Raw genomic sequence first — 25,533 nt, 5'->3', positions numbered from 1 at the left:
GGGCACAGTGATGCGTGCCTGTAATCCCAGCTACTCAGGAGGCTGAGGCAGGAGAATTGCCTGAACCCAGGAGGCGGAGGTTGTGGTGAGCCGAGATCGCGCCATTGCACTCCAGCCTGGGTAACAAGAGCGAAACTCCGTCTCAAAAATAAATAAACAAATAAATAAAATAAATTAAAAATAAATGAACCAGGCATGGCAGTGTGCGCCTGTAATCCCAGCTGCTCAGGAGGCTGATGCAGAAGGATCTCTTGAGCCTGGAAGATCAAGGATGTAGTGAGCCATGACTGCACCACTGCACTCCAGCCTGTCTCAAAAAACAGTAATAATGGTTCAAGTGAATCATTTAAAAACATGAGTAACAAACTATTCCAGGCATCTCTGAGAAAAAGCTCACAAACTACTTAGAGCAGGGGTGTCCAGTCTTTTGGTTCCTCTGGGCCACACAGGAAGAATCGTCTCGGGCCACACATAAAATACACTAACACTAGCCAGGCACGGTGCCTCACACTTGTAATCGCAGCACTTTGGGAGGTCAAGGTCGGCGGATCACGAGGTCAGGAGATCAAGACCATCCTGGCTAACACAGTGAAAAATCCATCTCTACTAAAAACACAAAAAATTAGCCAGGCGTGGTGGCATGCGCTGATAGTCCCGGCTACTCAGGAGGCTGAGTCAGGAGAATGTCTTGAACTCTTGAGGTGGAGGTTGCAGTGAGCCAAGATCACGCCACTGCACTCCAGCCTGGGCGACAGAGCGAGACTCTGTCTCAAAAATATAACAAAACCAAACAAAACAAAAATGAGCCAGGCGTAGTGGCATGCACCTGTAGTCCCAGCTACTCAGGAGGCTGAGGGAGAGAATCGCTTGAATCCGGGAGGTGGAAGTTGCAGTGAGCTGAGCTTGGGCAACAAAAGTGAAACTCCGTCTTGAAAAAAAAAAAGAAAGAAAAATTGCACAAAAATTTTGTAATGTTTTAAGAAAGTTGATGAATGTGTGTTGAGCCACATCCATCCTGGGCCACGTGTGGCCAGTGGGTCGAGGGTTGGACAAGCTCGAGTTAGGGAAACAAGATGTCAACAGCACAAACGCCATCACATAAAATAAAGCCAGGTACAGCCAAGATAAGGAACGAGGCCTTCCAGGCTAGAGAATGGGTACTTCTTAGCACCTCCTATGATTCAATGTCCCTCCCTCTCAGGCACCAGCCCACAATGCAAATCAGGTGCCAGGAAAAACTACTAGAGTCCAAAGGGCCTCAGTTTCCCTTTTGCAAAATGATACATTCTCAGAGGTCATTAAGTCATTCAACAAACTTTCATTAATCCCACCCTACCTCTGGCACCTGAGCCAGATCCCGCCTGGGTCACGCAGACTTCGGTGAGCACAATGTTCACTTAGACAAAGTCCCTGGAGGGACTTCCCATACAATGGGGGAGATGCAGGCACAAAGAGAAATGTCTGGGAGGCCGAGGCGGGCGGATCACCTGAGGTCAGGAGTTCAAGACCAGCCTGACCAACATGGTGAAACCCCATTTCTACTAAAATACAAAACATTAGCCGGGTGTGGTGGTGCATGCCTGTAATCCCAGCTACTTGGGAGGCTGAGGCAGGAGAATCGCTGGAAACCGGGAGGCAGAGGTTGCAGTGAGCTGAGGTGGCGCCACTGTACTGCAGCCTGAGTGATAGAGCAAGACTCCATCTCCAAAAAAAAAAAAAAAAAGAGAGAGAGAGAAATGTCAATCATACAGGGAGTTGCTGCTTCCTGATGGCGCCAATGTCCAAATTACACACAGGATGCCCTGAAGTAATTTTAGGACACACCAGATTTCAGGTGTTGGCCATATCTGTATGTTTTTTTCCAATAAGACCAATATAAGTGAAGAGTCTAAGATGAAAATGAGTGTGTGTGCACCTGGGCAGGGTGGCTCACGAATGTAATCCCAGCACTTTGGGAGGCCAAGGCAGGCGGATCACTTGAGGCCAGGAGTTCGAGACCAGCCTGGCCAACGTGGTAAAACCCCGTCTCTACTAAAACTACAAAAATTAGCCGGGCATGGTGGCATGTGCTTGTAATCCCAGCTACTTAGGAGATTGAGGCAGGAGAGTTGTTTGAACCCAGGAGGCGGAGGTTGCAGTGAGCCGAGATTGCGCCACTGCACTCCAGCCTGTCTGACAGAGCAAGACTCTGTCTCAAAATATAATAATAATAATAATTTTAAAAATAAAATACGGAAAAATTAGCCAGGGGTGGTGGTGGTAAATGCCTGTAATCCCAGCTACTCAGGAGGCTGAGGTAGCAGAATTACTTAAACCCGGGAGGTGGAGGTTGCAGCGAGCCAAGATGACGCCACTACACTCTAGCCTAGGTGACAGAATGAGACTTTGTCTCTAAAAAAAAAAAAAGGCCGGGTGGCAAGATGGCTCATGCCTGTAATCCCAGCACTCTGGGAGGCAGAGGCAGGCAGATCACTAGGTCAAGAGATCTAAACCATCCCAGACAACTTGGCGAAACCCCGTCTCTACAAAAAATACAAAAAGTAAGGCCAGGCGTGGTGGCTCAAACCTGTAATCCCAGCACTTTGGGAGGCCGAGGCAGGTGGATCACGAGGTCAAGATATCGAGACCACCCTGGTCAACATGGTGAAACCCCATCTCTACTAAAGATACAAAAAATTAGCTGGGCATGGTGGCGCGTGCCTGTAATCCCAGCTACTCAGGAGGCTGAGGCAGGAGAATTGCCTGAACCCAGGAGGTGGAGTTGCGGTGAGCCGAGATCGCACCATTGCACTCCAGCCTGGGTAACAAGAGCGAAACTCTGTCTCAAAAAAAAAAAAAAATACAAAAAGTAGCCGGGTGTGGTGGTGGGTACCTGTAATCCCAGCTACTTGGGAGGCTGAGGCAGGAGAGTCGCTTGCACCTGGGAGGTAGAAGTTGCAGTGACCCAAGATTTGGCCACTGCACTCCAGCCTGGGTGACAGGGTGAGACCATCTCAAAAAATAAAATAAAATAAATACAAACACAAAAAAATTAGCCATGGGTGGCAGTGAGACTCCATCTCAAAAAAAAAAAAGAACCAGTAGGGACTACAAATTTCCCAAGCAACCACCCACCCTGACCAACAGCCTTGCCTCCCCTCCTGACCATTGGGATCCCCCGCTTCCTGGAACTCTGAGCTGAGTGATGTCATAGATGGATTACCTTTCTAGGGCCGAGGAACTGGGAATTTCAGGGACATGGGGGAGGGAGACGGATGCTTCTCTACCGCCCCAACCCCTCATGTCTGTGGTGAAGTCCGTCGAATTGGTGCTCCCCCAGGATGCAATCTACCTGGCCGGCTCCAGCATAAAAGGGCAGGTGATTTTAACCCTGAACAGCACCCTGGTGGACCCCACAGTCAAGGTGGAGCTTGTGGGAAGGGGTTACGTCGAGTGGACTGAAGAAGCTGGAGCATCCCGAGATTATAGCAGGGATGTCATTTGCAACAACAAGGCAGACTACGTGCATAAGACAAAGACATTCCCAGTGGAGGGTAAGGACGAGGCCACCAGCCACCCCTAGCCATGACAGGAACCTGGATCCGGAAAATAAACACATCCAGGAGTCAATCAACAAACCTCCAGGGATACCAGAAATAGGCAGTGGCCTGATTTCTCCCTAGGAGGGAAGCCATGTAGAACAATGACCAACAGATACAGAAAACATGAAAATAAGAAGACAGAAGGAGCTGATCAGAACCTAGATATTCAAAATGAGGGTTCCAAGTAGTCACCTTGGAAAATGCTTAGTCCTGGCCGGGCGCGCTGGCTCAAGCCTGTAATCCCAGCACTTTGGGAGGCCGAGGTGGGTGGATCATGAGGTCGAGAGATCGAGACCATCCTGGTCAACATGGTGAAGCCCCGTCTCTACTAAAAATACAAAAAATTAGCTGGGCATGGTGGCACGTGCCTGTAATCCCAGCTACTCGGGAGGCTGAGGCAGGAGAATTGCTTGAACTCAGGGGACGGAGGTTGCGGTGAGCCGAGATCCCGCCATTGCACTCCAGCCTGAGTTACAAGAGCGAAACTCTGTCTCAAAAATAGAAAAGAAAAAAGAAAATGCTTAGTCCTATGACTCCCTTTGAGAAGCCCCTAAGAAGTCTTAATATTTTACAGATAAGTTTCACTCTGACAGCAAAACCCCAGGAGACAAAGTAGGGAGTCCTTTATTCATGGGGTTAGACAGTGGAGGTAGGCCAGGTGTGGTGGCTCATGCCTGTAATTCCAGCACTTTGGGAGGCCAAGGCAGGAGGATCACTTGAGGTCAGGAGTTTAAGACCAGCCTGGCCAATATAGCAAAACCCCATCTCTGCCAAAAAACACCAAAAAAACCAGCTAGGCATGCTAGTGCATGCCTATAATCCCAGCTACTCGGGAGGCTGAGGCAAGAGAACCAATTGAACTCGGGAGCTGGAGGTTGCAATGAACCAAGATCTTGCCACTGCTTGCCAGCCTGGGTGACAGAGCGAAATTCCATCTCAAAAAAGCGAGAGATGGTAAAGGCAGAAGTGGGAGGAGGCCTCCCAGGGACAGTGCTCAGTTCCAGCAACTCAGGTCTGAAGTCTGAACAAATGCCAGGGAGTCTGATGAGTTGTGGGGTGTATTATATGTCCTTTTCTTTCTTTCTTTCTTTTTTTTTTTTTTTTGAAACGGTGTTTCGCTTTTGTTACCCAGGCTGGAGTGCAATGGCGCGATCTTGGCTCACCACAACCTCCGCCTCCTGGGTTCAAGCAATTCTCCTGCCTCAGCCTCCCAAGTAGCTGGGATTACAGGCACGCGCCACCATGCCCAGCTAATTTTTGAATTTTTAGTCGAGACGGGGTTTCACCATGTTGACCAGGATGGTCTCTATCTCTTGACCTCATGATCCACCCGCCTCGGCCTCCCAAAGGGCTGGGATTATAGGCGTGAGCCACCGTGCCCGACCTTATATGTCCTTTTCAAAATGTATTTGTGGGGATATTTCCGGGTTGTTGCTTTTTTCTTTTTGAGACAGAGTCTCTCTCTGTCACCCAGGCTGGAGTGCAATGGCGCCATCTCGGCTCACTGCAACCTCCGCCTCCTCAGTTCAAACTGATTCTCCAGCCTCAGCCTGCCAAGTAGCTGGGATTACAGGCATGCGCCACCATGCCCAGCTATTTTGTATTTTTAGTAGAGACGGGGTTTCTCCATGTTGGTCAGGCTGGTCTCGAACTCTCGACTTCAGGTGATCCACCCGCCTCGGCCTCCCAGAGTGCTGGGATTACAGGTGTGAGCCACGGTACCCGGCCAATTTTTTTTTCTTCTATTTTTAGTAGTGATGGGGTTTTACCATCTCGCCCAGGCTGGTGTGGAATTCCTGACCTCATGATCTGCCTGCTTCGGCCTCCCAGAGTGCTGGGATTACAGGTATGAGCCACTGCGCCCAGCCAATGCAGCTATATAATGGGAATAGGAAGAGGTCTTACTTCATAGATTGTGTTAAGGACTTAATGATTTAATGGCATGTAAATGGTTTAGAATAAGGCCAGGTATACAGTAGGTGCTGAGAAATTGCTAGTTCTGGCCAGGCGCAGTGGCTCATGCCTGTAATCCCAGCACTTTGGGAGGACGAGGTGGGCGGATCACCTGAGGCCAGGAGTTCGAGAGCAGCCTGGCCAACATAACAAAACCCTGTCTCTACCAAAAATAGAAAAATTAGCCAGGTGTGGTGGCGCACACTTGTAATCCCAGTTACTCGGGAGGCTGAGGCAGGAGAATTGTTTGAACCTGGGAGACAGCGGTTGCAATGAGCTGAGATCACACCACTACACTCTGGATGGCAGAGCAAGATCCTGTCTCAAAAATAAATAAATAAATAAATATTAAAATAGAGCCCCCAAGTAAAGATGTAAAGATTCTAGAACCTTCTGATGGCATCGGTGTGTTTTGCTTTCAGATAACTGGTTAAGTGCAGGCAGCCACACCTTTGATTTCCATTTCAACTTACCTCCCAGGCTTCCTTCCACCTTTGCCAGCAAATTTGGCCACGTCTTCTACTTTGTACAAGCTTCCTGCATGGGCCGGGAACTCATTTTAGCCAAGAAGAAGATGTACGTAATGGTTCAAGGGTCTTCTGCCTTCCACAAAGAAACCACATTCCAGGTGCTGATGGGGGAGAGGTGGGGGTGGGAACACTCTCCAAGCTCCAAGGAGGAAGAGGGAAGGTGGCCGGGCAGGGGACAGAGAAGGTCCCATAGGGAGAAGGGAAGGGTGTTGGCAGCTTCCCAGGCCCCGCGATTTCACAAAAGGTGAGTCAGAAACCTCAGGGCAGCCGGACGTCAAGGCTGTAGTGAGCCATGTTTGTAGCACTGCACGCCAGCCTGGGCGACAGAGCAAGACTCCAGCTCTAAAGCAAAATAAAATTGTGTGTATGTGTCTGTGTGTATATATATGTATATATATATATATATATGTATAAGTGTGTGTACATATATGTACACGTGTGTCTGTATATATGTATACGTGTGTATGTGTCTGTGTGTATATGTGTGTGTACATATATGTATACGTGTGTCTGTATATATATGTATACGTGTGTGTGTGTGTCTGTGTATATAAGTGTGTGTGTACCTATATGTATACGTGTATGTGTCTGGGTATATATATGTATACGTGTGTATATATGTATATGTGTGTATATGTATACATGTGTATATATGTATACGTGTGTGTGTATGTGTCTGTGTATATATGTATACATGTGTGTATATATATATGTGTGTATGTCTGTGTATATATATGTATGTATAAGTGTGTGTACATATATGTATACGTGTGTGTATATGTATACGTGTATGTGTCTGTGTATATATGTATGTGTGTGTATATATGTATACGTGTGTGTGTATATATATGTATACATGTGTGTCCGTGTATAATATATACATGTGTGTCTATCTATCTATATATCTATATCTATATATCTATATATATATATTTTTTTTTTTTGCGGCAGAGTCTTGCTCTGTTGCCAGGCTAGAGTACCGTGGCACAATCTTAGCTCATTTCAACCTCCACCTCCCAGGTTCCAGTGATTCTCCTGCCTCAGCCTCCCGAGTAGCTGGGCTACAGTCTCGAACCACCATGCCTGGCTAATTTTTTGTATTTTAGTAGAGACAGGGTTTCACCATGTTGGCCAGGATTGTCTTGATCTCCTGAACTCATGATCCACCTGCCTCAGCTTCCCAAAGTGCTGGAATTATAGGTATAAGCCACCATACCAGCCTTTTTTTTTTTTTTTTGAGACAGAGTCACACTCTGTCACCCAGGCTGGAGTGCAGTGGCACAATCTCAGCTCACTGCAACCTCCACCTCCCAGGTTCAAGTGATTCTCATGTCTCAGCCTCCTGAGTAGCTGGGATTACAGACGTGACCCACCATACCCAGCTAATTACTGTGTTTTTAGTAGAGATGGGGTTTCACCACGTTGGCCAGGCTGGTATCAAACTCCCAACCTCTGGTGATCCGCCCACCTCGGCCTACCAAAGTGTTGGGATTACAAGCATTAGCCACGGAACCCGGCCAATATTCTTTTTAAAAAAGAAACAAAGCCAGGTGCAGTGGCTTACGCCTATAATCCCAGCACTTTGGGAGGCCGAGGTGGGTGGATCACGAGGTCAGAAGATCAAGACCATCCTGGCTAACACGGCGAAACACCGTCTCTCCTAAAAATACAAAAACTTAGCCAGGTGTGGTGGCACGCATCTGTAGTCCCAGCTACTTGGGAGACTGAGGCTGAAGAATTGCTTGAACCCAGGAGGTGGAGCTTGCAGTAAGCCGAGATAGGGTGACTGCACTCCAGCCTGGGCAACAGAGCGAGACGTCATCTCAAAAAAAAAGAAAGAAAAAAAGAGAGAGAAAGAGAGGGAGAGAGAAAGAAAAAGAGAAAGAAAGAAAAGAAAGAGAAAGAAAGGAAGGAAGAAAGAAAGAAAAGAAAAGAAAAGAAAGAAAGAAAAAAGGAGAGAGAGGCCGGGCGCAGTGGCTCAAGCCTGTAATCCCAGCACTTTGGGAGGCCGAGGCGGGTGGATCACAAGGTCAAGAGATCGAGACCATCCTGGTCAACATGGTGAAATCCTGTCTCTACTAAAAATACAAAAAATTAGCTGGGCATGGTGGCACATGCCTATAATCCCAGATACTCGGGAGGCTGAGGCAGGAGAATTGCCTGAACCCAGGAGGCGGAGGTTGCGGTGAGCCGAGATCGCGCCATTGCACTCCAGCCTGGGTAACGGGAGCGAAACTCCGTCTCAAAAAAAAAAAAAAAAAAAGAATCTGCCTGCCTTGGCTTCCGAAAGTGCTGGGATTACAAACGTGAGTCACCACCCCTGGCCGGTATCTCTATTTTAAAAAAATAAAAATTTAAGGCCAGGCACAGTGGTTCATGCCTGTCATCCCAGCACTATGGGAGGCCGAGGTGGGCCGATCATGAGGTCAGAGATCAAGACCAGCCTGGCCAACATGTTGAAATCCCATCCCTACTAAAAATACAAAAATTAGCTGGGCTTGGTGGTGTGTGCCTGTAATCCTAGGTACTCGGGAGGCTGAGGCAGGAGAATCGCTTGAACCTGGGAGGCGGAGGTTGCAGTGACCCAATATCACACCACTGCACTCCAGCCTGGGCAACAAGAGTGAAACTGTCTAAGCCAGGTGCAGTGGTTCATGCTTATAATCCCAGCACTTTGAGAGGCCGAGGTGGGTGGATCACAAGGTCGGGAGTTCAAAGACCAGCCTGTCCAATATGGTGAAACCCTGTTTCTACAAAAACAAGCTGGGTGTGATGGTGCATACCCGTAGTCCCAGCTACTTGGGAAGCTAGAGCAGAAGAGTTGCTTAGACCCGGGAGGCGGAGGTTGCGGTGAGCCGACTTTGCGCCACTGCACTCCGCCCTGGTGACAGAGCAAGACTCCATCTCAAAAAAAAATTTTTTTTTTTTAAATATCTCAGTTGGAAATAAAAGAAGATTGGTAGCTCTCGGTGCCTCCTTCAGGACCAAGACAGAACTACCAGCTTTGTCTTGAGTTAGGGCAGTGGGTCTTTCACACCTGTAGGGTCCTAACGCATGTTGCGAATTTTCGAATAAGACTGCAGGGATTTAGAATGAAACTGACTGCAATTAGCCTTCAGGAGAGGGGGGGGAGCTCCGGGGGCTCCTGGGAAGGCTGAAGAGAAGCCAGAGGCAGGAACTCCTGCTACAGTGTTTTCTTTTCTGCTTCTTTTTAAAGACAGGGTTTCACCATGTTGGTCAGGCTGGTCTTGAACTCCCAACCTCAGGTGATCCGCCCGCCTTGGCCTCCAAAGTGCTTGGATTACAAGCGTGAGCCACCGCACCCGGCCCAGTGTTTTTCTTTCTTTTCTCTCCTTCTTCTTCCTCTTCTCCTCCTCCTCCTTCTTTCTTCTTCTTCTTCTTCTTATTACTATTATTATTATTTGGGACATGGTGTCACTATATTGTCCAGGCTGGTCTCAAACTCCTGGGCTCAAGTGATCCTCCCGCCTTGGCCTCCTCAAAGTGCTGGGATTACAGGCGTGAGCCTCCATGCCTGGCCAGCAATCTTTTTCAAACCACAGGTCACAACCCAGGAGTGGGTTGCAAAAATCCATTTGGTGGAATATAAGCATTTTCTTTTTCTTTTCTTTTCTTTCTTTTTTTTTTTTTTTTCCTTGAGACAGTCTCACTCTGTCGCCCAGGCTGGAGTGCAGGGCTGTATCTCAGCTCACTGCGACCTCGGTCTCCCAGGTTCAACTGATTCTTCTGCCTCAGCCTCCCGAGATAGCTTAGATTACAGGCACGTGCCACCACGCCCAGCTAATCTTTATAATTTTAGTAGAGATGGGGCTTCACCACATTAGCCAGGCTGGTCTCGAACTCCTGACTCTGGTAATCCACCTGCCTTGGCCTCCCAAAGTACTGGGATTACAGGTGTGAGCTACTGCACCCGGCCACATTTTTATAAAAGAAAGACTAGGCAAGAGGCCGGGCGCGGTGGCGCAAGCCTGTAATCCCAGCCCTTTGGGAGGCTGAGGCGGGTGGATCACGAGGTCAAGAGATCGAGACCATCCTGCTCAACATGGTGAAACCCCGTCTCTACTAAAAATACAAAAAATTAGCTGGGCGTGGTGGCGCCCGCCTGTAATCCCAGCTACTCGGGAGGCTGAGGCAGGAGAATTGCCTGAACCCAGGAGACGGAGGTTGCGGTGAGCCGAGATCGCGCCATTGCACTCCAGCCTGGGTAACAAGAGCAAAACTCCATCTCAAAAAAAAAAAAAAAACAAAAAAAAACAAAGACTAGGCAAGAATAGAAATAGGCCAGAATAGAAATAGGGAATATCAGGAAAAATCCATTTAGCAGGTTGCAAATATTATTTATTTATTTAGAGACAGAATCGTGTTGTTTCGCCAGGTGCCAGGCTGGAGTGCAATGGTGCGATCTCAGCTCACTGCAACCTCCACTTCCTGGCTTCAAGCAATTCTCCTGCCTCAGCCTCCTGAGTAGCTGGGACTACAGGTGCGCACCACCATGCCCAGCTAATTTTTGCATTTCAGTAGAGACGGGGTTTCACTACGTTGGCCAGGATGGTCTCGATCTCTTGACTTCGTGATCCACCTTCCTCAGCCTCCCAAAGTTCTGGGATTACAGGCGTGAGCCACTGCGCCGGGCCGCAACTATTATTTTTTTTATAAGACAAAAGAACAGAAGGCCAGGTGCGGTGGCTCACGCCTGTAATCCCAGCACTTTGGGAGGCTGAGGAAGGCTGATCACCTGAGGTCAGGGGTTTAAGACCAGGCTGGCCAACATGGTGAAACCCCATGTCTACTAAAAATACAAAAATTAGCTCGGTGTGGTGGCACACACACGTATTTCCAGCTACTTGGAAGGCTGAGGCAGGAGAATTGCTTGAACCGGGAGGCGGAGGTTGCAGTGAGCCGAGATCATAGCACTGCACTCCAGCCTGGGCGACACAGTGAGACTATGTCTCAAAAAAAAAAAAAAAAGGACACTAGGTGACAGGAGAGAGGACTCTGGGTTTTGGCTGCAAAATCCTCAGGGCTCCAGATTCCGTCTAGTGCCTCTTCCTTGGAGATCCCCCAAAGCCCCGGAGGCTTTGCGGAGCTCCCAGGTTGGATCAGACAGACGAGTGGATTTTGTGGCCCTGATCCCTCACGGTCATCTGTTCCCACACACCCTCCTCTTCTAGAACCCCCTGGTTGTGGAGGCTGAGAAGAAAGTCTCCTACGACTGCTGCCGCCGGGGCACCGTCTGCTTGCAAATCCGGATGGAAAAGAACACCTTCACGCCGGGAGAGAAGGTCGTCTTCACGACAGAGATCAACAACCAGACCAGCAAATGCATCAAGACGGTCATCTTCGCCCTGTATGCCCATGTGCAGCACGAGGGCTTCACGCCCGGCGCGGAGCGGCGGTCTCGGCTGGACAGCAGCGAGCTTCTGCGGCAGGAGGCCGGCACCCCCATGTCCCGCTTCAACACCACCAAGATCGTCAGCACCTTCAAGCTGCCGCCGTTGCTGCCCGTGAGCAGCGGCATGCAGGATGGTGACATCATGCACACTCGCTACGAGCTGGCTGTCACCGTGCACCTGCCCTGGTCCCTGGCCAGCCTCAAGGCCAAGGTTCCCATCATCATCACCAGCGCCTCGGTGGACTCTGACAGCGGCCAGCCGCCAGAGGACAAAGTGTCACCTGTGAGCCCAGATCACCAGAATTAAGCACCCAAACTTTTAAATATTAAAAAAGAAAAATAGCTTTATCAGTGTCTACCGGGAGGAAGCCCTCTGTCTTACACAGGTGACTCCCAGATGAGTCATGGCATGGGCAACACGTGGTCAGCCACCTCCCCAAACTCTAGCAGTTTATTTTGTCTAGAATGGACAAAATAAACTGGGAAGGCCTCCCCGGACCCAACCCCGGCATAGCCCTCCTTTTCCACCCTAAGTCTGCCCCAGCCTACTGGGGTCTCATAGTGCCAAGACCAGGGGTCCCACATGGAGGGATTCTCCATGTCTGCTTGTACTGGCTGTCACAACCACAGGGGGTTGGGGGAGAAGCCAGTCCTACTGGTGTGGAATGCATGGGTGCCAGGGATGCTGCTCAGCTCCCTGCAGTGCCCAGGATGGCCCCCCACTATCAGGAATTGTTTAGCCTGAACAGTACCAAGGGGGCTGAGCATGGTGGCTCATTCCTGTAATCCCAGCACTTTAGGAGGCTATGGCAGGAGGATCACTTGAGCCCAGCCTGGGCAACATTGTGAGACCCCATCTCTACAAAAAAAAAAAAAAAAAAAAAAACATGGGCCAGGTGCAGTGGCTCACACCTGTAATCCCAGCACTTTGGGAGGCTGAGGCGGGTGGATCACCTGAGGTCAGGAGTTGGAGACCAGTCTGGCCAATATGGTGACACCCCATCTCTACTAAAAATACAAAAAATTAGCTGGGCGTGGTGGCGCACGCCTGTAATCCCAGCTACTCGGGAGGCTGAGACAGGAGAATTGCTTGAACCTGGGACATGGAGGTTGCAGTGAGCCGAGATTGCACCACTGAACTCCAGCCTGGGCAACAAGACTGAAATTCTGTCTCGGACGTAGTGGCACACACCTGTAGTCCCAGCGATTCAGGTGGCTGAGGCGAGAGGATCAATTGAACCCAGGAAATTGAGGCTGCAGTGAGCCATGATCGTGCCTCTGCACTCCAGCCTGGGTGACGACAGAGCAAGATCCTGTCTCAAAATCAAAACAGAACGAAATACCGCCCACGATATGACGGGACAGAGGGGGAGCAGCTCTGTGCTGGTGTAAGTCACAGAGGTTGCTGTGGAGCCCCGGGACTGCTCTGCGGGGCTCACACCTGAATCAGATCCTGCGGACCTCTGCCGACAGCAGCTCAGGCTTCCTCCCCCATACTTGGGACCAATGCCAAAGTCTTCCTGCTGATAAACCTGTGCCATCTGCCCATGTGCGATCCATCCATAAGCCACATGGGCTCTGTCCTCACGCTGCCCAGCATCTCCCACTTCTCCCTGTCCCCTGCGTCCGTCCTGCTCTCATCCACCATTTTTTTGTTTTGTTCTTGACACAGAGTCTCCCTCTGTCGCTCGGGCTGGAGCGCAGTGGTTTCATCTTGGCTCATTGCAACCTCCGCTTCCTGGGTTCAAGTGATTCTCCCGCCTCAGCCTCCCGAGTAGCTGGGACTACAAGGGAGCGCCACCACGCCCGGCTAATTTTTGTATTTTTAGTAGAGATGGGGTTTCACCCTGTTGGCCAGGATGGTCTCCACCTCTTGAGTTTGTGTTCATCCCGCCTCACCCTCCCAAAGTGCTAAGATTATAGGCATAAGCCACTGCACCGGGGCCTATTCACTTTTTTGAAACAAAGTTTCACTTATGTTGCCCAGGCTGGAGTACAATGGCATAACGTCAGCTTGCCACAACCTCCGCCTCCTGGGTTCAAGATACTCTCCTGCCTTAACCTTGTGAGTAGTAGCTGGGATCACAGGCGTGCACCAGCACGCCCAGCTGGTTTTTAATTTTTGTATTTTTAGTGGAGATGGAGTTTCACCATGTTGGCCAGGCTGGTCTCAAACTTCTGACCTCAAGTGATCCACCAGCCTCAGCCTCCGAAAGTGCTGAGATTACGGTGTGAGCCACCACACCTGGCCACAAATGTAATTTTAAATTTCCTAGGCCAGGCGTGGTGACTCATGCCTGTAATCCCAGCACTCTGGGAGGCCGAGGCAGCGGATTATCTGAGGTGGGGAATTCATGACAGCCTGGCCAACATGGTGAAATCCCGTCTCTACTAAAAACACAAAAATTACAAAAATTAGCTGGGTGTGGTGGCGCACACCTGTAGTTCTGGCTACACGGGAGGCTGACAGTCGCTTGAACCCCGGAAGTGGAGGTTGCAGTGAATTGAGATTGGGTCACTGCAGTCCAGCCTGGGGGACAGAGCAAGATTCTGTCTCCAAAATAAATAAATAAATAAATGAAATTAGCCAGGCATTGTGGCATGAGCCTATAATCCCAGCTACTCGGGAGGCTGAGGCAAGAGAATCGCTTGACCCCAATAGGTGGAGGTTGCAGTGAACCAAGATCACATCACTGCACTCCAGCCCAGGCAACAGAGTGAGACTCCGTCTCAAAAACAATAAATAAATAAGATAAAATAAAAAATAAAACAATAGGCTGGGCGTGGTGGCTCACGCTTGGAATCCAAGCACTTTGGAGGCCAAAGCAGGTGAATCACCTGAGGTCGGGAGTTCAAGACCAGCCTGACCAACGGGGTGAAATCCCGTCTTTAAAAAAAAAAGGAAAAAGAAAAAAAAAATCAATCAATTAATCAATATCCTAGTAGTCAAGTTACGACCAGAAAAAATGGAATAGGCAAAATCGATTTTTACATTTTTAAAATGTATGTATGGCCTGGGCGCGATGGCTCACGCCTATAATCCCAGCACTTTGGGAGGCCGAGGCGGGTGGATCACGAGGTCAAGAGATCGAGACCATCCTGGTCAACATGGTGAAACCCTGTCTCTACTAAAAATACCAAAAAAAAAAAAAAAAAAATTAGCTGGGCATGATGGTGCGTGCCTATAACCCCAGCTACTCGGGAGGCTGAGGCAGGAGAATTGCTTGAACCCAGGAGGCGGAGGTTGCGGTGAGCCGAGATCATGCCATTGCACTCCAGCCTGGGTAACAACAGCGAAACTCCGTCTCAAAAATAAAATAAAATGTATGTATGTATATATGTATGTATGTATTTTGAGATGGAATCTCTCACTGTTGCCCAGGCTGGAGAGCAGTGGTGTGATCTCAGCTCACTGCAACCTCCGCCTCCCGGGTTCACGTGATTCTCCTGCCTCAGACTCCCGAGTAGCTGGGATTATAGGCACACACCACCATACCCAGCTAATTTTTTGTATTTTTAATAGAGACAAGATTTCACTGTCTTGCTCAGGCTGGTCCTCAACTCCTGAGCTCAGACAATCTGCCTGCCTTGGCCTCCCAAAGTGCTGGGATTACAGGTGTGAGCCACTGTGCCCAGCTTATTTCTTTATTTTTTAGATGGAGCCTCACTCTGTTGACCAGGCTGGAGTACAGTGGTGTGACCTCGGCTCACTGCAACCTCCACCTCCCATGTTCAAGTGATTCTCATGGCTCGGCCTCCCAGGTAGCTGGGATTACAGGCACCTGCCACCATAGGTGGCAAATTGTTGTATTTTTAGTAGAGACGGGGTTTCACCATGTTGGCCAGGCTGGCCTCAAACTCCTGACCTCAGGTGATCCGCCCGCCTTGGCCTCCCAGAGTGCTGGGATTACAGGCGTGAGCTGCCACACGTGACTCTACATTAGGGGTGGGTTCTTTGTCTGTGGGCCACCCTGGGCACTGAAGGGTGCTGAGCAGCATCCCTGGCCTCCACCCCCTCCATATCAGGAGTGACCCCCAGTACTGACAACCACACATATCCCCAGAGGTCACTCCGTGTCCCCTGGCTGAGAGCTTCAATGCACAGTATATACTTGGAAGCCTCTGTGCAGTTAATGTATCTCACAGCAAATGCTGTGCATGAGAATCCGAGTACTGCTGTGTATTTATTATTAGTAGTATTTTTTGAGACAAAATCTGGCTCTGTAGCCCAGGCTGGAGCACAGTGGCACTGGCATAGCTCACTGCAACCTCAAGCTCCTGGGCTCTAGTGGTCTGCCCTTCTCAGCCCCGCAAAGTGCTGGGATTATAAGCGTGAGCCATCGCGCCCGGCCGATGCTGTTTCTTGTTGTTTTGAGACAAAGCCTCGCTCTGTTGCCCAGACTGGAGCTCAGTGGTGCGATCTCGGCTCTGCCTCTGCCCTGGGTTCAAGCAGTTCTCATGACTTGGCCTCCAGCTAGCTGGGATTACAGGAACCGACCACCACACTCATCTGATTTTTGTTTTTTCTTGTTTGTTTTTTTGAGATGGAGTCTTGCTCTGTCGCCCAGGCTGGAGTGCAATGGCGTGATCTCGGCTCACTGCAACCTCCATCTCCTGGGTTCAAGCAATCCTCCTGCCTCAGCCTCTCAAGTAGCTGAGATTACAGGCGCGTGCCACCGCACCCAGCTAATTTTTGTATTTTTAGTAGAGATGGGGTCTCGCCATGTTGGCCAGGCTGGTCTCGAACTCCTGACTTCATGATCCACCTGCCTTGGCCTCCCAAACTGCTGGGATTATAGGCTGAGCCACCGCAACCTGGCTTAATTTTTGTATTTTGAGTAAAGATGTGGTTTCACCACGTTGCCCACGATGGTCTCACACTCCTGACCTCAAGTGATCCGCCCGCCTCAGCCTCCTGAAGCGCTGGGATTACAGGTGTGAGCCAGCGAGCCTGGCCTCTGCTGTTTATTTGTTGAATGGCTTTGGGCCAGTCACTTCTGTTTCTGAAACTCAGTTTCCCCGGGTGTAAAAGGGGGATTCATTCAAGACGCTGGATTAAACCAGCCAATGCATATAGATGGCCTGAACCAAAGTCACCGCTCACTCCGCAGGCAACACCATTACTCCAGCGGGACTCTTCTGGAAGATTCCGATCTGCTCTGCAGCCCCCCACAGCGGGGCCCTGCCCCCTCCTCGCTGGCTGCCTCCTGCCTCCAGGCCCTAGACTCAGTGGACCACACAGGCGGGCGTTGGGGGCGCTTCCTGTGCAGCAGCAGTACCCGCCACGCCAGGTGGGCCAACGGGAGAATGCAGCTGGGGCCGCCCCACTTCCTGCCCCGTGGAGGGGCCTCTCATTCTCCCTGGCCCCCACTCCCAAAATAACCCTCCCCTGCCCCGGGAACCAAAGTCACCCACACCAGCTGCGGCCTCCCACTTGGGGGACGTGGGACAGCCAGGGGAGGAGCAGCTGCCACCACCACGGTGCCTGCCCCTCCGGGAATGTCCACCCCCTGCTGCCACCACCTCCGGCATTCCAATCCCCAAAGGGGGGGGACCCAGCCTCCCCCATCGTCCAGGAAATATGAACTCCGAGGAAGCCAGGCCGGCGGGGAGGAGGGAGGTCCTCGGCCACCTTAGGTGACTGGGGACCCTTCCTGACCTGAACCCCCAGGGCCTGAGGTTCCCCCAGTTTTCACCTCGAGTGACTGTGTTGGGGAAAAGGGGCTGGTTGCCAAGACAACAGCCCCCCACCTCCGCCCCGGGAACAAAGAGGCAGCCGGAAGAGCCAAGAACGGCCTGTTCTCTCCTCACCAACGCGGCTGGCACATCCTGGCAGCTGGCACCGGGAGGGCCGTGCCCAGAGCCGCTGGGCCTGGCCACCCTGGACGTGGCTCTCCTGGGAGGGGGCAGCTGGGGGGGGGTGGCTGCGGCCCCAAGGAATGGAATGGCAGGGCCGTGGGACCCGGTTCCCGGGCGGCTGCCCCAGGCCTCCGTCCTTCTCGGGCATGGACAAGGAAGCTGCCCGGCTGCCTGCAGGACTCGCGGCAGTTCTGGGACATCTTAAATGTCCAGCTCAGAGCTGGACGGGCCACCAGGGCCGGAGGGTGCAGGAGACAAAGGCCTGGAGAGGCCTGGCCCCAGGTCCCCTCAGGCATTCCATGTATGTGCGTGCAAGTCAGTAGGACACTCCTGGCCTGGGAGAGGCCGACGGAGGGGATAGTGGGTCTCAGAGTGGCTCCCCTCCCCCACGCCCGCCATTGCCTTGCAGGGGGCAGCGGGCAGCTGGCGCCATGAGGTCCTGGGGGTGGGGACAGACCAGGGCCTGCATGTTAAAAGACCCCCGGCTTCCCGCAGCAAGCCTGAACTGCCAGAGACAAAATCCTCTGCCTTCTCACCGTAGGGCCACAGCTGGTCAGGAGTCCACCTGCTCGCTGGAGCCACAGCGTGGCCAGGGTCGACGTGGACAAGGTCTAGCTGGGTTGCCGGGTTAATTACAAGACAGTCAGTTAAATGAATTATTGTTGTTGTTATTATTATTATTATTTGAGGATATTTTTGGTTTTTTTTCTTGAGACAGGGTTTTGCTTTTGTTGCCCAGGCTGGAGTGCAATGGTGCGATCTCGGCTCACCGCAACCTCCACCTCTGGGGTTCAAGAGATTCTCCTGCCTCAGCCCCTGAGCAGCTGAGATTACAGGCGCCCGCCACCACACCCAGCTAATTTTTGTATTTTTAGTAGAGATGGGGGTTTCACCATATTGGCCAGGCTGGTCTCGAACTCCTGACCTCAGGTGATCTACCTACCTTGGCCTCCCAAAGGGCTGGGATTACAGGCGTGAGCCATCGTGCCCAGCCATTATTATTATATTTTGAGACAGAGTCTCCCTCTCTCACCCAGGCTGGAGTGCGGTGGTGTCATCTTGGGTGACTGCAACCTCCGCCTCCCAGGTTCAAGCGATTCTTCTGCCTCAGCCTCCCTAGTAGCTAGGATTACAGACGTACGAAACCACAGCCGGCTAATTTTTGTGTTTTTAGTACAGACGGGTTTCGCCATGTTGGTCAGGCTGGTCTCCAACTCCTGACCTCAAGTGATCTGCCCGCCTCAGCCTCCCAAAGTGCTGGGATGACAGGCGTGAGCCACTGTCCCCGGCCAAAATGAATTATTGATTTTGAGACAAGGTCTTGCTCTGTCACGCAGGCTGGAGTAGGGCAGTGCTATCATAGTTCATGGCAACTTTGACCTGGGTGAAAGCAGTCTTCCTGCCTCAGCCTCCCAAAGCATGGAGATTACAGGCGTGAGCCACGAAACTCTGTTAAAAACAGACTTTTACCGTAGGTATGTCTGAAAATATTTGGAACATTATGCTGAAATTAGTCACATGGCCGGGCACGGTGGCCCACGCCTGTCACCCCAGCAGTTTGGGAGGCCGAGGTGGGAGGATTAATTGATCCCAGGAGTTTGAGACTAGCCTGGGCAACATGGTGGGACCCCCACCTGTATGAAAAATACAAAAATTAGCCACGTGTGGTGGCGTGCACCTGTACTACCAGCTACATGGGAGGCTGAGGCAGGAGGATCACTTGAGTCCGGGACGTCGAGGCTGCAGTGAGCCCTGACCATGTACTCCAGCCTGAGCATCAGAGCAAGACCCTGTCTCAGAAGGGAAAAGAAAAGTACTCACTGTGTAGCTGAGAGTTGCATCTAACCAGGTGTCCTGTATTTTTATTTGCTAACCCCGCAACCATAGGCCGGGGGTTCTGGAAGAGGCAACTGAGCTCACCCTCATCCACATCCCCCAATATGCTCCTCTGCTCAGTCCCTGCCTCAGCGTTGGCCCTGTACCCTGAACCCCCAACCCGAGGCCTGTGTCAGCCTCACCTGTCCACTTTCCAGCTGCAGTCTCTCTCTCTCCTCTGCTTGCACCCTCTGCAGACCTGGCATGGGCCCACACCTTCCACTGGCCCCTCCAGGTCCCCCAGGCCCCTGCCAGTCCCTACATTTCACAGGCCCCTTCCCCAGAGACCTGATCAGGACCCTCCCCTGCTCTGAATCCAATACTGCTGCCCACCACACCCAAGATAAAGACCAGACCCTGGCCGGGCATGCTGGCTCACGCCTGGAATCCTAGCATAGTGGGAGGCCGAGGTGGGCATATCACTTGAAGCCAGGAGTTTGAGACCAGCCTGGCCAACATGGTGAAACACCATGTCTACTAAAAATATAAAAATTAGCTGGGCACAGTGGTGGGTGCCTGTAATCCCAGCTACTCGGGGGGCAGGAGAACCTCTTGAAACGAGGAGGTGGAGGTTGCAGTGAGCCAAGATCACGACACTGCCTGCCAGCTCAGGTGACGGAATGAGACTCTGTCTCAAAGAAACAAACTAACAAATAAATAAATAAAAGGCCAGGCACGGTGGCTCATGCCTGTAATTCCAGTACTTTGGAAGGCAGAAGCGGGCAGATCACGAGGTTAGAAGCTGGAGACCAGCCTGGCCAACATGGTGAAACCCCCGTCTCTACTAAAAATATAAAAATTAGCCAGGCATGGTGGTGCCTGCCTGTAATCCCAGCACTTTGAGAGGCTGAGGTGAGTGGATCATCTGAGAGGTCAGGAGTTCAAGACCAGCCTGGCCAACATGGCGAAACCCCCGTCTCTACTAAAAATATAAAAATTAGCCGGTCATGGTGGTGCCTGCCTGTAATCCCAGCTACTTGGGAGGCTGAGGCAGGAGAATCGCTTGAACCTGGGAGGCAGAGGTTGCAGTGAGCTGAGATCGCGCCACTGCACTCCAGCCTGGGCGACAGAGCGAGACTCCCTCTCAAAAAAAGAAAGAAAACGGATGGATGGAGGGAAGGAAGGGTCAGAAGAGAGAAAAGGAACACCTGGGCCAGGCAGGGACCCATCTGGGACCAGCAGTGCCACCTTGTGGCAGTATGCTTACCGCTGTTCCCCTACTCAGTGAGAAAGAGCTAGGAGTCCTAGAATCGGGACGGGGTGGAGACGGAAGGAAAGAAGAAAAAAGGAGACAACGTGGAAAACGAAGACCTGCCGGGCACCACCGCGGCTCACCCCTGTGATCCCAGCACTTTGGGAGGCTGAGGTGAGTGGATCATCTGAGAGGTCAGGAGTTCAAGACCAGCCTGGCCAACATGTCGAAACCCCGTCTCTACTAAAAATACAAAAATTAGCTGGGCGTGGTGGCGTGTGCCTGCAGTCCCAGCTACTCAGGAGGCTGAGGCAGGAGAATTGCCTGAACCCAGGAGGCGGAGGTTGCGGTGAGCCAAGATTGCGCCATTGCACTCCAGCCTGGGTAGCAAGAGCGAAACTCCGTCTCAAAAAAAAAGCAAAAGACAAAAGAAACAAACAGAAGCCAAAGCTTAAAGACAGATAACCCAAGGTTCAAACCCAGAAGGCTGGCAGTTTCTGGCTGTGTGACCTGGGATAAGTCACTCTGCCTCTCTGATCCTTAGTTTCCTGATCCAAACAATGGAAATCGTGGTCAGGTACTTTGGGAGGCTGAAGCGGATGGATCACTTGAGGTTAGGAGTTTGACAGCAATCTGGTCAACATGGAGAAACCTCATCTGCACTGAAAATATAAAAATTAGCCCAGCGTGGTGGCACATGCCTGGAATCCCAGCTACCCAGGAGGCTGAGGGAGGAGAATGGCTTGAACTTGGGGGGCAGAGGCTGCAGTGAGCCGAAATCACACCACTGCTCTCCAGCCTGGGCAAGAGTGAGACTCTGTCTCAAATAAATAAATAAAAATGTTTAAAAAAGAAAATGGGAATCAGGCTACTGCATAACATAATGAAATAGCCCAGAAAACAGCAGTTACTTCATTTTCATTTTTGAGATAGGGTCTTGCTCTGTTACCCAGGCTGGAGTGCAGTGGTGCCATCTTGGCTCATTAGAACCTCTGCCCCCACCAGTCTGTATCCTTCCACCTCATCCTCTAGAGGAGCTGGGATTACAGGCATGCGCCACCCTACCCGGCTAATGTTTGTATTTGTGGTTGAGACAGGGTTTCACTGTACTGGCCGGGCTGGTCTTGAACTCCTGAGTTCAAGCAATTCCCTCGTCTTGGCTTCCTAAAGGGCTGCGGATACAGGCTTGAGCCACTGCGCCAGGTCAACAGTAGCTATTTCTTTTTCTGTTTTTATGTTTGAGATGAAGTCTCTCTCTGTCATCAGGCTGGAGTCCAGTGGTGCGATCTCAGCTCACTGCAACCTCTGCCCCCCCGGGTTCAAGCGATTCTCGTGTCTCAGCCTCCCGAGTGCCTGGGACCACAGGCACGTGCCACCACACCTGGCTAATTTTTGTATTTTTAGTAGAGACAAGGATTCACCATCTTGCCCAGGCTGTTCTCGAACTCCCAGCCTCAAGTGATCCACCCACCTTGGCCTCCCAAAGTATGGGGATTACAGGTGTGAGCCACTGCGCTTGCCTGAAGGTTTAAATTCAAATAGCTTCATGCAGCCAGTGAGATTCCCAAGTGAATCTGAGACCCTGTTCCATGACATTTGGAACGGGCTTTCCCTTCTCATTCACTCATTCAAACTCATTTACTTATTTATTTTTTTTATTGTTTTTGAGACGGAGTTTTGCTCTTGTCGCCCAGGCTGGAGTGCAATGACACAATCTTGGCTCACGGCAACCTCAGCCTCTTGGGTTCGAGCGATTCTCCTGCCTCAGCCTCCCGAGTAGCTGGGATTACAGGCATGTACCACCATGCCCAGCTAATTTTAGTATTTTCTAGTAGAGATGGGGTTTCACCATGTTGGCCAGCATAGTCTTGATCTCTTGACCTCGTGATCTGTCCATCTCGGACTCCCAAAGTGCTGGGATTACAGGCCTGAGCCACCGCGCCTGGCAACAGTAGCTATTTCTTTTTTTTTTTTTTTGAGACGGAGTTTCGCTCTTGTTACCCAGGCTGGAGTGCAATGGCGCGATCTCGGCTCACCGCAACCTCCGCCTCCTGGGTTCAGGCAATTCTCCTGCCTCAGCCTCCCGAGTAGCTGGGATTACAGGCACGCGCCACCATGCCCAGCTAATTTTTTGTATTTTTAGTAGAGACGGGGTTTCACCATGTTGACCAGGATGGTCTCGATCTCTTGATCTCGTGATCCGCCCGCCTTGGCCTCTGACCAACAGTAGCTATTTCTTACCTCTCACCCTGTAGCGGTCCTGCGGGGACTCCTCAGCAGATGTTGCCCTCAAGGAACCCCAAAAGACTAGGAAATGACCTAAGGATTAGGCTGTGGGCAGAAAGGGACATGTGTTTTGGGGTAAGCTGGTGAGTTTGAGCACAAACAAAAACAGAACAGACTACACGTCGGCCGGGCACTATGGCATGCACCTGTGGCCGGTTAACTGGGAGGCTGACGTGGGAGGATTGCTTGAGCCCTGGAGTTCAAGGACGCAGTGAGCTATGATTGCCTCACTGCCCTACAGCCTGGACAACAACGCCAGACCCTGTCTCCAAGAAAGAAAGAAAAAAAGAATGAAGGAAGGGAGGGAGGGAGGGAGGGAGGGAGGAAGGAAGGAAGGAAGGAAGGAAGGAAGGAAGGAAGGAAGGAAGGAAGGAAAAAGAAAACCAGAAAAGAAGAAAAAATTCCAGCTGAACTTTGAATTTCAGATCAACAACAAATAATTTTTTAGGCCAGGCACGGTGGCTCATGCCTGTAATTCCAGCACTCTGGGAGACCGAGGCGGGAGGATCACTTGAGGTCAGGAGTTCAAGACCAGCCTGGCCAACATGGTGAAACCCCGTCTCTACTAAAAATACAAAAAAAATCAGCTGGGCGTGGTGGTGTGTACCTGTAAGTCAGCTACTTGGGAGGCTGAGGCAGGAGAATCGCTTGAACCTGGGAGGTGGAGGTTGCAGTGAGCCGAGATCATGCTGCAGACCTCCAGCCTGGGCAACAGGGCAAGACTATGTCTCAAAGAAAAAAAAAAGGATGTGGTACAAAATCACAAGGACTCGTCCCCAAGACCAGAGGTATTTTGTTACTCAAGGCCACTTAGAAGTTGAGGGTTACCAGGCAACTCTCCCACTGACCTTGAATCTTGGATGAGTCACTTCCCTTCTCTGAGCCATCCCTGTCCTCCCTTCCTCCCTCCCTCTCGCTCACTCTACTCCAGCCACTGGGCCTCCCTGCTTTTCTAACAGGTAGAGTGCGGTCCTGCCCCAGGGCCTTTGCACAGACTGTGCCTACTACCTGGAACGCTGTTCCCCCTAACTCAACATGGTTCCCTCCTGACCTCTCTCTCTTCTGTTCTTGGCTGTCACTCAGAAAGGCCTCCTCTGACCACTCTATTAAAAACTGTGGCCCCACCAGGTATGGTGGCTCATGCCCGTAACCCTTGGGAGGTCAGGGTTGGTGGATCACGTGAGGTCAGGAGTTCAAGACCAGTCTGGTCAACACGGTAAAACCCTGTCTCTACTAAAAGAGAAATACAAAAGTTAGCCACGTGTGGTGGTATACGCCTGTAGTCCCAGCCACTTGGGAGCTTAAAGCATGATAATTGCTTGAACATGGGAGGCAGAGGTTGCAGTGAGCTGAGATCATGCCACTGTACGCCAGCCTGAGTGACAAGAGTGAGACTCTGTCTCAAACAAAAACAAAAACCCTGCAGCCCTCACATCTGTCCGCTTTCGTCTCTTCCTTTGCCGTCCCACCACCTGACCCATTGTAAAGTTCACTCACTCATTTTGTTCTTGTCCGTCTCCCCCACTGGGTGGTGAGTGTCACAAGGGCTGGAATCCTAGGCCGGGCGTGGTGGCTCACGCCTGTAATCCCAGCACTTTGGGAGGCCGAGGCGGGTGGCTCACGAGGTCAAGAGATCAAGACCATCCTGCTCAACATGGTGAAACCCCGTCTCTACTAAAAATACAAAAAATTAGCTGGGCGTGGTGGTATGTGCCTGTAATCCCAGCTACTCAGGAGGCTGAGGCAGGAGAATTGCCTGAACCCAGGAGGCGGAGGTTGCGGTGAGCCGAGATCGCACCATTGCACTCCAGCCTGGGTAACAAGGGCGAAACTCCGTCTCAATAAAAAAAAAAAAAAAACAAGAGCTGGAATCCTTATCTGTTTAGCTCGCTGCTGTCCCCAACACAGGACTCAATAAATATGGTTGACCAGGCGCAGTGGCTCACGCCTGTTATCCCAGCACTTTGGGAGTCCGAGGCACGCGGATCACCTGAGGTTAGAAGTTCAAGACCGGCCTGTACAACACGGAGAAACCCCATCTCTACTAAAAATACAAAAAAAATTAGCTGGGCGTGGTGGCGCGTGCCTGTAATCCCAGCCACTTGGGAGGCTGAGGCCAGAGAATCTCTGGAACCTGGGAGGTTCCCACTGAAGGCTGCAGTGAGCCGAGATAGCACCACTGCTCTCCAGCCTGGGCGACAGAGCAAGATTCCGTCTCAAAAAAAAAAAAAAAATATATATATATATTAAAAACATAAAAGAGGCCCGACGAGGTGGCTCAAGCCTGTAATCCCAGCACTTTGGGAGGCCGAAGCGGGTGGATCACGAGGTCAGGAGTTCAAGACCAGCCTGACCAACATGGTGAAACACCGTCTCTTTAAAAAAAAAATTATATAGATAGATAGATAGATAGATAGATAGATAGATAGATAGATAGATAGATGGGTTGGAGCCCAGGGTGGAGGGCGTGGCCCTTGACGGGCTGGCGGAGGTCACCCTGCAACTCTCCCTGGGTTCTTGCAACCTCAGTTTGACCATAGGGAAAATGGGCGACCTCGGGAACCCCAGCACCCGTTTTGTGCCCCCTGATGGCACTCACCTCCCAGTGCCAACTTCATAGGGTCCTCAGCTGCAGAGGGGTCGTCCCTTGGCTGGGACAGGCGTGGTCCAGGAGTGCCCCCTCCCCTCCAGGGGCAGGGCCCGGAGTCCTTCCCGGACTTCGTAAGTGACTCGGAGAGGGCGGGGCTGGTGGAGGCGGGGCAGGGAGGAGGGGGCGGGCCCGGCGCGGGCATTCCCTCAACCTGATTGGTCCTCTGACCCGTCACTCCCGGGCGCCCCCCCTCC

General features: G+C 51.4%; 1 protein-coding gene and 1 long non-coding RNA gene across 3 annotated transcripts; one reads left to right on the top strand and one right to left on the bottom strand.

The window, feature by feature from the left end:
• The first annotated feature begins 3,231 nt into the window (after window positions 1-3,231).
• Window positions 3,232-11,838, top strand: ARRDC5 (arrestin domain containing 5). Of its 2 annotated transcripts, none has more exons than XM_078361611.1 (3): window positions 3,232-3,358; window positions 5,957-6,162; window positions 11,257-11,838. In XM_078361611.1, the coding sequence occupies exons 1-3, from the start codon at window positions 3,238-3,240 to the stop codon at window positions 11,782-11,784; spliced, it is 855 nt and encodes a 284-aa protein (XP_078217737.1). In that variant the 5' UTR covers window positions 3,232-3,237; the 3' UTR covers window positions 11,785-11,838. The 2 variants fall into 2 exon arrangements, with proteins under 2 accessions (XP_078217737.1, XP_002761697.6); XM_002761651.6 differs by having other exon boundaries at window positions 3,232-3,533; window positions 11,257-11,835.
• Window positions 10,962-25,421, bottom strand: LOC118150304 (uncharacterized). The gene is made up of 3 exons (XR_004738396.3): window positions 25,289-25,421; window positions 22,645-22,734; window positions 10,962-11,758 (listed from the first exon to the last, which is right to left on the bottom strand). It is a non-coding gene; the product is annotated as an uncharacterized LOC118150304 (long non-coding RNA).
• Between the last annotated feature and the right edge of the window lie 112 nt (window positions 25,422-25,533).

Source organism: Callithrix jacchus, chromosome 22 (assembly GCF_049354715.1).
Source record: "Callithrix jacchus isolate 240 chromosome 22, calJac240_pri, whole genome shotgun sequence".
NCBI lineage: Eukaryota > Metazoa > Chordata > Mammalia > Primates > Cebidae > Callithrix > Callithrix jacchus.
Note: the sequence above shows the minus strand (reverse complement) of the source record. Positions and strands in the feature narration are given on the sequence as shown.